General features: G+C 37.5%; 3 protein-coding genes across 3 annotated transcripts in view; all 3 read left to right on the forward strand.

Moving 5' to 3' along the window:
- Positions 1–12,735, forward strand: part of slc50a1 (solute carrier family 50 member 1) — a 214,583-nt gene that overhangs the window by 105,040 nt on the left and 96,808 nt on the right. The gene's annotated exons all lie outside the window — the stretch shown is intronic.
- On the forward strand, positions 4,896–6,370 carry LOC307138284 (ictacalcin-like). Its single transcript, XM_079836505.1, has 3 exons — positions 4,896–5,152; positions 5,716–5,846; positions 6,127–6,370. Exons 1-3 carry the CDS (start codon positions 5,146–5,148, stop codon positions 6,268–6,270), a joined length of 282 nt encoding a protein of 93 aa, XP_079692631.1. The 5' UTR covers positions 4,896–5,145; the 3' UTR covers positions 6,271–6,370.
- LOC307138496 (ictacalcin-like) lies at positions 8,436–11,831 on the forward strand. The gene is made up of 3 exons (XM_079836819.1): positions 8,436–8,824; positions 10,530–10,660; positions 10,941–11,831. Exons 1-3 carry the CDS (start codon positions 8,818–8,820, stop codon positions 11,082–11,084), a joined length of 282 nt encoding a protein of 93 aa, XP_079692945.1. The 5' UTR covers positions 8,436–8,817; the 3' UTR covers positions 11,085–11,831.

Below are 12,735 nucleotides of genomic sequence, written 5' to 3' on the forward strand. Positions count from 1 at the left end.
GTGATGAAAGAAGTCACTTTGTGCTTCCCTTTGCAGCTGATTGGATGGTAGTGTCTTTTTTTCTTTGGCAATCATCATAGTTTGAATTGTTAGGCTGATCTGAATTCATGCCATGATCTCCTTATAGTTTGCACTCTGAAATGGCTCTCAATGAAGAGAACTACAGGCTAAGAAAGAAAAGTGTAGACTAGCTGTCACACTGAATATGTGTGAATATGTCACACTGGGTTGCACACAGGGAAAATACACTATATTCCCAAAAGTATTGGGACACCCCTCCAATCGTTGAATTCAAGTGTACCAACACTTCCATGGCCAAATGTGTATAAAATCAAACACCTAGGCATGCAGACGCTTCTACAGACATTTGTAAAAAAATAGGTTGCTCTCAGGAGTTCAGTGAATTCAAGTGTGGTACTGTGATAGGTTGCCACCTGTGCATTCGTGAAATTTCCTCATTACTAAATGATGTTTTACTAACAAAGTTCGGGAGGAACACATTCAAATGATCTATCCAATTATCACATCATTTAAACCAGCTGTCAGCAATCAGCAATCAACATGTCTACCCAATCAGCACAAGGGAAGGACTACATAAATACCCAGTCAACTCACCAAAGTTCTTTGACAGTTTCCCAGCATCCCTCCACCACCCCATCTTCCTCACACTCACCTGGTTACTTCCTAACCAGAGATACGGGGGGAGTACTCTGGGTTCGGGCCAAATACCGAGCTCGGAGCCCTCTCCTCGGACAGCACGCCAAATATGCATACTACCACGCATACTATTATGTATACTATATTTACTATCTGATTATTTGTAAGTGTGAACTCGTGAACTATTCCACGGTCAACTGTTAGTGGTATTATAACAAAGTGGAAGCAATTGGGAACAACTGCAACTCAGCCACGAAGTGGCAGGCTTCGTAAAACCACAGAGCGGGGTCAGCACATGCTGAGGCGCACAGAAGTCACCAACTTTCTGCAGAGTCAATAGCTACAGACCTCCAAACTTTGTGTGGCCTTCAGATTAGCTCAAGAAGAGTGTGTAGACAGCTTCATGAAATTCGTTTCCATGGCCGAGCAGCTTATCCAAGCCTTACATCACCAAGTGCAATGCAAAGCATCGGATGCAGTGGTGTAAAGCACACCGCCACTGGACTCAGTGCCGTGGAGACGTGTTCTCTGGAGTGAATCACACTTCTCTGTCTGGTAATCCGATGGACGAGTCTGGGTTTGACCGTTGCCAGGAGAACAGTACTTGCCTGACTGTTTGGTAGAGGGGGGATTATGGTGTGGGGTTTTTTTCAGGTTTGGGCTTGGCCCCTTAGTTACAGTGAAAGGAACTCTTAATGCTTCAGCATACCAAGACATGTTGGACAATTTCATGCTCCCAACTTTGTGGTAACAGTTTGGGGATGTCACCTTAATGTTTCAACATGACTGTGCATCAGTGCACAATGCAAGGTCCATAAAGACATGGATGAGCGAGTTTGGTGTGGAGGAACTTGACTGGCCTGTGCAGAGTCCTGACCTCAACCCGATAGAACACCTTTGGGATGAATTAGAGCGGAGACTGCGAGCCAGGCCTTCACGTCCAACATCAGTGCCTGACCTCACAAATGCGCTTCTAGAAGAATAGCAAAAAAATCCTAAATTGGCAATATAGTGTATAAGGCAGGATTTAAGCTCAAATCAGTAATCAGGGCAACAAACACAGTAATCAAACAGGCGTGAAAACTAGAACAAAGGAAACACAAAACACAGAACAATCCTTTAAAAACTAAAACAATTCAAAAAACAAAAACATAGAAGATAGCATACTAAAGATTTAAAAAAAAAAACATAATTAATAAGTTGCATACATTTTTTGTAATAACTTGCTCCAACCTGACCTTTATTTAAAAAGCCTTTTGTCAACTTCTCTGTATGACTTGTCCTGTCTCTCTTATAAACTACATTACTAATTTATATTATGCAAATTAGTGTGAGATTTAAAAAAAGTATTTTTCCACGTTATGTTGTGTATGACATATAGCAACAAGACTCAAATGAATGCTTGTTCATTTTGGCAGGAAAAGAGATTAATGTGTCTTCTGTAAAACTAACATCTTTTTCCAATTTTGCTTAAATTTCTCATTAGTGACGCAGATGTCCGTATTTAACATTAGGCATGGGAAGCGGAGGGATATTCATTTTGTTTGTCATGATGTTTGTAAGCTATGTCAACACAGTATAATAAGTGGTTCATGTCAACTGTAGTTTATCAGAGTAAAGATTTGCAGAAAAGTTTTCATATCTAAATAACTTTCTTCTTTATTGATATGAAAAGTAAATGCGTTTGTGCCATGCTTTTGTGCTCATGTATTCATAACAACAAAAATATCTACAAAGAAAGGCCAACCTCTTGCCACAACAAGTATTTCCGCCGTGTCCTGTCCTCTCATGTTCACATCTGCCCACGTCACACTGTGATACACTGAGTCTGAAGCCGACCCTAACTAAAACTCGTGGTCAAAATGGCGCCAGGGAGGACCCACTTACTCAGAGATTGTTTTGGATGGTGACTCACGAGGAAACTGGCCACAAAGTGCATGAGATTTAATCATGAGCTCTTGTTTGTCTTCCATGAACACATATATGTGCATGTGTGTATGTTTCTCACTCATTTAAAGGGACAGATCACCCATGAAAATGCAAAAAAAGTTAACTCATTCTTGTGTCGTCCCAAACCTGTATGACTTTCTTTCTTCTGCAGAACACAAAAGAAGATTTTTTTTAAAGAATGGTGAGTATACGATGACAAAATTGTGGACTATCCCTTTAAGGGAAATAAACAGAGCACAAAAAAGTAGAAAAGTGAAGAAAGTTAAATGCGTTAACATGCAAGAACAACTGTGGTCAAAATAAAAAAGAGGAAGAAGAAGGAAGGAAGGAATGAAGAAGAAACTGAAATTCTACTCGAATGAGTCACCATCACTGTATTATATAAAGAGAGGGGTTAAATAAGGCCAGTCATCTCCTCCGCCCCCTTTTTTTTCCCTCTTTCTCCCTCCCTGATGTCTCTCATTTCTAGCTCAGTCTTTAAATCGGTCACTAGTCCTGAAATACCAGTACTTTTGAATGCTTTTCACATGTTCTTTCACTCTGTTGGTTTGACAGGTGATGTCCCTCCCCTTTTCCCTTCATTCTCTCTATTCCCATCTATTTCTTTATTCACTTTTTCAGCAGTGCGTTGCTATTAATAAAAGCTGCAACTAGTGTACAACTAGTGTAAGCCCACCCTTCCGTGCATTAAAGTATTCCAAACAGGAAACATATTATACTGTGCCACCTAGTAGCCTGGCATTCAAATTAATTTTTTTTTTTTTACATATTTTCTATATACAGTATTCCTGATTTCTCTTCTTATGGAGTATTTTGACTAGTTTTGTCAGAATTTTTTTTACATAGTCTCTTTATGGATAAACCTACTAGGGCGGACCCACAAAGGAACACATTTGTACCTTATCTTGAGCTGATATTAGTACCTTAAAAGGATATTGTGAAGATATTTTGAAAAATGTTTCAACTGGTTTTGTTCATTCAATGAAAGTCAGCGGGGTCCAAAACAACGTTGGCCCCCACTGACTTTCATTGTATTTGCAAAGAAAGAAAGAAAGAAGCTTACAAGCTTTTCTGCACAAATTTGAAACAACATGAAGATGAGTAAATTCTGACAGAATTTTCATTTTGATTTACTGTCCCTTTAAGAACCTAATACGCACACTTTATGGTTAGATTAGGTGCATAGGTCTACATTTGAGGATACTGTCCCTGTGTCCCTTTTTGTTCTTGTTGGTGATATTCCACTTTAAAATGCAGAATTAAACGCTGGGAATCTAAAATACTCTTGCAAAATGGACTTCACAAAATAAAATTTAAAAAAAGATCACTGCTTTGTGGCATAACATGCTTCCCATGAAGCACTGCAATGTCAGATATGTATGCCAAGCTCACAAACGTGTCAGTTTTTTTGTTTTTTGTTTTTTATTCCACAACATTTGGTTAATCTTTTCATAGTTTTCCTAACAAACCATGAATGACTGCAATAAGCAGACATAAAGTCTCTTTGTGTTATTGCTTTTTAGCGTTTCTTAATAGACAATAATCCTGTGCTTTTAAACCATGCGGGACTGGTTAAGGCTGCTGGAGCAGCTCCATTATGATTGCAACACAACTTAAAGCAGTATATTCATAGCAAATATACAGTGTGCGGTTTCATTACCTAATGGTTTAAATTTATGCCCTTTAGCTACATGTGAAAATTTACACTAGGCCAGCATTACACAACCATTATGTTAAAACTGTGTCTTAAGAACTAGTCTGACTAACTAGTTGTGCAGTTAAGCAAGGGGTAATCAGTCTTACTTTTTCAGAATCAAATTCATCTAATCTATCTATGTTCTTAAATAAATAAATTATGGGCATGGCCATTCTGATGAATGCAGGTGACATCTATATGCATTTTGCAAAAGACTGCTTTACATTTTCATTCAACTTGAGCAAATTTGTATACCAGCAAACATGCATAAGCATGCATAAGCGAGTATAGGCGAGTATACGATTTTCACAACTGGAGTTTCAACATAAAGTATATCTACAGAAAGTATGCCTATAGTAGTTTTATATACCTTCCAGTTAGACTAAAGTAGTTCTCAGATACACCCAGCTAACATTGACAGACAGGGAAGGTATTGACAATGGATTTGTCCATAGGCTCAAGTATAATGTTTTGTCAGTTTGTGTGCGGTTAGGAGCTGGTTTAACCAGTTGAGTTAGAGACTTCTCAAGGACAAGAGATGCCAAGCCCACCTGCTTTATTATATATATATATATTTGCAAACTCAATAATTAAGCAAACAGTAGTTTCAATGGTTTAAGGGGATGAACAATAAGAGAGAGGGGGGGGGCATAGGGTAGAGTAAAAGAGAGAGGGATGTGAATGTAGGTGCGTTTGTGTGTAAAGGGTTGGGATGGTGGGAGGGAGTGAATTCAGGGGGTGTGGCATTTCACTGCATATAAAACTCAGTCTTTCCCTTCAGTCCTCACTTGCTTTGTCTCATTTTCTTTCACTTCTTGCTCGCCGTCAACTTCTGGAACACCATGTCAGGTAAGAGACTTTATTTTTTTTACTATCGGCTTTAAGAGAACTAACTGTAATGTGCACTGCTGCTGCTGTATTTGATGGGTTAAGCAATCTTGCAGCCTTCACTTTCTGATACTGATTTGAAGGCTAGTTCAGTTTATATACATGTTATAATAGTTTAAGTTTTTGTGCTGGGAAGAGAAGGCATGTTGGTGATGGATCAAATTAGAAAATCAAGTAGATATCTTTTTTTTCTTTCTATCTTCCACTTCTGTCTTAATTAAAGGCTATGTTCAGGGTGTTGGCCGTGCATAAAACTGTTGTTTTTAATCCCTCCTTTTCTGAAAACTCCCACTCTTTAGACAATTACAGGTCCATCCCTTCTCTCCTCCTTCTTCCATGCCTTATGTTTGACTCTAGAGGGGCGTAACTTATTCCATGTGTTATGCTGTTGCTGGGCGTGTCTTTCCATATTTGTGTATTGTTGACATCTCCACTACTAATAATTTTGTATGTTGTGGACACATAGCCATGTTTGATTATTATGATTAATGACACACCTATTTTGTATCACACCAATTTCACAGATATTCAGAAAGGAATGGCTCTCCTGATTGCAGCCTTTCACAAATACTCAGGAAAGGAAGGAGACAAGACAACCCTGAGCAAAGGCGAGCTCAAGGACCTGCTCACCGCAGAGCTAGGAGACATATTTGGGGTGAGTCTCTTTCATACATTGTATATTTGAAAAATAATTTCTGTTTTCATCATGACATTTTTGTTGAAAATTTTTATTTAAAAATTAGGTAATAAAATAGCTCCTTTCTATGATTCAGTTTTTAAATTAAATAAATAACATTATTTTAAGAATAAATAAGATTCATTCTTTTGTATTCTCATAATGAAAATATTTGAGCTAATAAATATGGGAAATTTGATTCATCACTGTACAGATCGTGTCACTGATTACGCTTTTGTGTGTGTTGTGCATGTTAAAGAATTCCAAAGACAAGGCAGCTCTGGACAAGATATTTAAGGATCTGGATGCAAATGCTGATGGCTCTGTGGACTTCCAGGAGTATGTCACCCTGATCGCCTGCATCACTATGCTTTGCAATGAATTTTTTACTAAAAGTAAATAACTTTGTTCTTACAGAAAGGTTTTGTTTGTAAAGTTATGGTACATCTGGAAAAAAAGAATGAAGGTTTTTAATGTTTTGAATTAAAACTGTATTCTTACAATATGTGGGTGTGAGTGTTATTATCTGTAAATCTGTAAATGTGTGTTTATGGTGTTTGTAGCTGCAGTTTAATGAAACGGTTAAATCCTGCTATGGATATATTAAAACAATGCTTCATTTTCAAACATTCACCTTCCACTGACTCTGCTAACATAATTACAATGAATTGTCAAATTACACTCTGACACATAAATAGTTAATTTCCAAGAAAATGTTAAAATACCATCTTGACACTCAAAGGCATTGACGTGTTTTAAGAAATGCAAGTTGCTTTCAGTTCAGACAGCTCAAACATGCATTTTAGGCTTAAGCCTCATCTGTGAAACCGGCCAACAGTGTGTGTGCATCATTCCTGAATCCCAGCCCATTGCCTCTGAACACTGACTGCTGTGTTGAGAGCAGTGCCAGGGAATGCTGAAGCCAAACTCATGTCTTTTTCCCACTCCCCTATAGCGGCCTCAGTAGAAAAATCCTTGTGGTCACTACCTTTCATTGTTCTAAACAATGCTTAAGTAATTGTCGAAGATTAGTGAGCTTATTATTATATGGGTGGGCTATTTCCTTCTGTTTATCTCCTTTTCAATATGACATGTTAATTGCTTTAGAACTGCACAAATATTACGCAAGTGTTCAATCATTAATTTGAATGAATGCATGAGGCATTTATATATGCTAGCGCTTTACTATTAACAGGAGACACAAAGCGCTTTACAATCGTATCTCCTCAACCACCACCAGTGTCCAGCATCCACCTGAATGATGCAAAGGCAGCCAAAGAGCAAAGGCGCCAGTGCGCTCACCACACATCAGCTACAGGTGGAGAGGAGAGAAAGCAATAGCGCCAATTCAAATGATGGTGATTATTAGGAGGCCAAGATTGATAAAGGCCAATAGAGGGAATTTGGCCAGGACACCGGGGGTTACACCCCTACTCTTTATGAAAACTGCCATGGGATTGAGAGTTGCCATGGGATGCTTGTTACAGTATAGTGTCCCCGTAACTATACTGGGGCATTAGGAGGACCCACACAGACCACAGAGTAAGCACCCCCTGCTGGCCTCACTAACACCTCTTCCAGGAGCAACCTGGTTTTCCCAGGTCTCCCATCCAGGCTAATCCAGGTACTGACCAGGCTCAACCCTGTTTAGCATGGGGGGAGGGGGGGGGGGGGGTGTTATAAACAACATCCCTCTGGGCTTTTAGTCCAAAAGAAGAGACAGTAAATCAGTTAGCATGAGAGTCTCCTATAAACAAAATAATATAACATGAAACTATATATTTTTTTTTTTAAATATTCCCATCATTCACTTGTATTGTTGTTATTATGATGTTGAAATTATATTCCAAAACCAAACACATGCTACTGTCCCTCCCTCCATATAATATTAAGCTAACACCAAAGTTGTATTATACGTATTAGATTTAACCACTGATAAATGTATGTGCATTCTCTATTATGGAGTGTTTTTAACACATGTTTTTTTCCAAGTGTTTTCCCAATTCGGTGATCAGACAAGTTGCAAATAACTACTAAACATTAATCTTTACTGCAGCTCATGGAATGTAATATTTCAAGACAATGTCTCCATCTTGTGGTGGCCCTCGTAAGAGATCTTTGAACTGATACTTTGGCACTTTATTAACTTTATCTCAAGTTCAGAACTTTAATCTCAAATAATGCTTTTGTTGTTGTAACACTCAGAAGTTGTACTAATTTCAATTTCAGGTCACTCACTATATTTGTGTCTATCTATGTTTTAGGTAAAATATATTACCAGTCTAAAAAAAATAAAATAAATGATGGGCATGGTCATTTTGATGGATACAAGTTGACATCTCTGTGTATTTCGCAAAAGACTACTTTACATTTTAATTCAACTTGAGCAGTTTTGTATACCAGCAAACATGCATAAGCATGCATAAGCAAATGATTTCACAACTGGAGTTTCAACACAACCACTATTAGATATGCTTTCTGTAGCATAAAATTATTTCAGTGATTCCAGTTGGACTAAAGTGGTTCTCGGATACACCCATCTAACATTAACAGTCAAGTGCAAGTATTGACTATGGATTTGTCCATAGGCTCAAGTATAAGGTTTTGTCGGTTTGTGTGCGGTTAAGAGCTGGTTTAACCTGAGTTAGAGACTTCACAAAGAGATACCAGGCCAACCTGCTTCATTTTTTGCTAACTCAATAATTAAGCAAACAGGAAATTCAATGATTTAAGGGGATGACCAATAAGAGAGAGAGAAGAGGGGGCAGAGTAAACCAGAGAGGGATGTGAATGTAGGTGCGTGTGCGTGTTTTGGTTGGGATGGTGAGACGGAGTGAATTCGGGAGGTGTGGCATTTCACTGCAAATAAAACTCAATCTTTCCCTTCAGTCCTCACTTGCTTAATCTCATTTTCTTTTACTTCTTGCTCACCGTCAACTTCTTAAACACCATGTCAGGTAAGAGACTTTATATTTTTTTACTGAGTGTTTTACTGTCTGCTGCCTTAAAGTGAACTAATGATCTGCACTGTAATGTAGTGCACTGATGCACTGCTGTATTTGATGGGTAAAACATTGTTGCAGCCTCCACTTTCTGATAAACTAGTTCAGTTTATATACAGTAAAACGGGGCTAAAGCCACATCTTAAGATGTTAAAATGTGCTTTTCTTTACTCCCATACTGTATGGTTGGATAAAATATATGTTTTTATTGAACATTGATGGAGAACCAAATTTTGTATGAAAATAATAAAAGTGGTTCGTTTAAAAATCGTATAAATGTATGAGGTGGCACACGCGGTAAAACCAGCATGGGGCAAAAGGCACAAATTATTTATACAAATACATTAGCTAAAATATGTTTTTAATAATGCAAGTTAAATTTGTTTAAAACATTCACTTTTGCAAAGTTCGTACTATTTATGGTTTATTTTGATAAATAAAATAAACGTTTTTTTCAATAAATAAACTGTAATTAAAATATGATCATTTTAAAAATACAGAAACAAAATGATTTAAAAAATGTAAAGATTATGAAAGCATTGGAAGAGATCCCATAATAATTTAATACAGCTTGAGAGTATAACAAATACATATTTTATAATAATAAGCTCCGGCTGCAATGTTCTTCCACAAGACGCATGCAGTTCTGTTTATTAACCGCTAGAGCGCAAAAAGTTACGTCCTGCAGCTTTAATAAATATTAAATATCTGAATCTTTCCATGTCATGTCAACAAACAGAGAAGTCAGCCAGATATTTATCATCATGTTAATTATTGTGCCTTTCTCCCCCCAAATACCATACTTTTACATATTCTTCCATTATTGAAAAACTGTTGCTTTAATTACCTTGAACAAAACTAAAAATCATTAACAGGACCTTTGTCTCAAAATAATAAGAGCCAATCATTTTATCGATTCTCCTTTGCTACATAAATCTACAGCATTTTCAAATACGTAAAAAAAAAAAAACATTTAATATCAGATCAAATTAGAGCAGAATCAAGTTTGTGTTCCCATCCGGGACAGCATCAAACATCAGCCAAATGTGTGCTGTGCTGAATTCCATCTAGTGGTTTAAAAGAGAATAAAGTCAAATGTGCCTTTTACCCTGGGGGCACCTTTTAAAGGAAATACAATAGAACAAATACCTCATTTTAATTGCTGTTGTACCCTATATGTTATGTTTTTCAACCATTAATTATTTGGTAGATATGTCTTCTGTAAATTTGAACAGAGTAGTTTAAGAGTTTGTGTGCTGGGAAGAGAAGGCATGTTGGTGGTGGATCAAATGACAAAATCGAGTAGATATCTTTTTTTTCTTTCTATCTTCCACTTCTGTCTTAATTAAAGGCTATGTTTAGGGTGTTGGCCGTGCATAAAACTGTTGTTTTTAATCCCTCCTTTTCTGAAAACTCCCACTCTTTAGACAATTACAGGTCCATCCCTTCTCTCCTCCTTCTTCCATGCCTTATGTTTGACTCTAGAGGGGCGTAACTTGTTCCATGTGTTATGCTGTTGCTGGGCGTGTCTTTCCATATTTGTGTATTTTTGACATCTCCACTACTAATCATTTTGTATGTTGTGGACACATAGCCTTGTTTGATTATTATTATTACTTATTATTATTGACACCTATTTTGTATCGCACCAATTTCACAGATATTCAGAAAGGAATGGCTCTCCTGATTGCAGCCTTTCACAAATACTCAGGAAAGGAAGGAGAAAAGACAACCCTGAGCAAAGGCGAGCTCAAGGACCTGCTCACCGCAGAGCTAGGAGACATATTTGGGGTGAGTCTCTTTCATACATTGTATATTTGAAAAATAATTTCTGTTTTCATCATGACATTTTTGTTAAAAAATGTTATTTAAAAATTAGGTAATAAAATAGCTCCTTTCTATGATTCAGTTTTTAAATTAAATAAATAACATTATTTTAAAAATAAATAAGATTCATTATTTTGTATTCTCATAATGAAAATATTTGAGCTAATAAATATGGGAAATTTGATTCATCACTGTACAGATCGTGTCTCTGATTACGCTTTTGTGTGTGTTGTGCATGTTAAAGAAATCCCAAGACAAGGCAGCTCTGGACAAGATATTTAAGGATCTGGATGCAAATGCTGATGGCTCTGTGGACTTCCAGGAGTATGCCACCCTGATCGCCTGCATCACTATGCTTTGCAATGAATTTTTTACTAAAAGTAAATAACTTTGTTCTTACAGAAAGGTTTTGTCTGTAAAGTTATGGTACATCTGGAAAAAAAGAATGAAGGTTTTTAATGTTTTGAATTAAAACTGTATTCTTACAATATGTGGGTGTGAGTGTTATTATCTGTAAATCTGTAAATGTGTGTTTATGGTGTTTGTAGCTGCAGTTTAATGAAACGGTTAAATCCTGCTACGCATATATTAAAACTATGCTTCATTTTCAAGCATTCACCTTCCACTGACTCTGCTAACATAATTACAATGAATTGTCAAATTACACTCTGACACATAAATAGACTGATCATTTCCAAGAAAATGTTAAAATACCATCTTGACACTCAAAGGCATTGACGTGTTTTAAGAAATGGTTGCTTTCAGTTCAGACAGCTCAAACATGCATTTTAGGCTTAAGCCTCATCTGTGAAACCGGCCAACTGTGTGTGCATCATTCCTGAATCCCAGCCCATTGCCTCTGAACACTGGCTGCTGTGTTGAGAGCAGTGTTGGGCACGTTACTTTAAAAAAGTAATTAGTTATAGTTACTAGTTACTTCTTACAAATAGTAACTGAGTTAGTAACTGAGTTACATCATTATAGAAGTAACTAATTACCAGGGAAAGTAACTAATGTGTTACTTTTTTTTTCTTCAAATGTTCAAATATGTCAAATAACTTGGATGCCCCCAATATTAAATATGTTAAATGAATGAATTGGACACTAAATAGAATAAATTATTATTATAAAACATTGTACATTAATGTACACTATTGTAATGTTGCTGTGGGACAATGTGAGAGACACCTATCAAATTCAATATATTATTGTAAATATTAATGCTGAAGCCAAACTCATGTCTTTCTCCCACTCCCCTATAGCGGCCTCAGTAGAAACAAATCCTTGTGGTCACTACCTTTCATTATTCTAAACAATGCTTAAGTAATTGTCGAAGATTAGTGAGCTTATTATTATATGGGTGGGCTATTTCCTTCTGTTTATCTCCTTTTCAATATGACATGTTAATTGCTTTAGAACTGCACAAATATTACGCAAGTGTTCAATCATTAATTTGAATGAATGCATGAGGCATTTATATATGCTAGCGCTTTACTATTAACAGGAGACACAAAGCGCTTTACAATCGTATCTCCTCAACCACCACCAGTGTCCAGCATCCACCTGAATGATGCAAAGGCAGCCAAAGAGCAAAGGCGCCAGTGCGCTCACCACACATCAGCTACAGGTGGAGAGGAGAGAAAGCAATAGCGCCAATTCAAATGATGGTGATTATTAGGAGGCCAAGATTGATAAAGGCCAATAGAGGGAATTTGGCCAGGACACCGGGGGTTACACCCCTACTCTTTATGAAAACTGCCATGGGATTGAGAGTTGCCATGGGATGCTTGTTACAGTATAGTGTCCCCGTAACTATACTGGGGCATTAGGAGGACCCACACAGACCACAGAGTGAGCACCCCCTGCTGGCCTCACTAACACCTCTTCCAGGAGCAACCTGGTTTTCCCAGGTCTCCCATCCAGGCTAATCCAGGTACTGACCAGGCTCAACCCTGTTTAGCATGGGGGGAGGGGGGGGGGGGGGTGTTATAAACAACATCCCTCTGGGCTTTTAGTCCAAAAGAAGAGACAGTAAATCA

The sequence above is a fragment of the Gobio gobio genome (assembly GCF_949357685.1).
Source record: "Gobio gobio genome assembly, chromosome: 15".
NCBI lineage: Eukaryota > Metazoa > Chordata > Actinopteri > Cypriniformes > Gobionidae > Gobio > Gobio gobio.

What these genes read in the sequence shown, in the direction of transcription:
- LOC307138284 (XM_079836505.1), top strand. An exon ending in AGCTAGGAGACATATTTGGG is followed by an intron (nt 5,847 to 6,126) that starts GTGAGTCTCTTT and finishes TGCATGTTAAAG; the next exon opens with AATTCCAAAGACAAGGCAGC.
- LOC307138496 (XM_079836819.1), top strand. An exon ending in AGCTAGGAGACATATTTGGG is followed by an intron (nt 10,661 to 10,940) that starts GTGAGTCTCTTT and finishes TGCATGTTAAAG; the next exon opens with AAATCCCAAGACAAGGCAGC.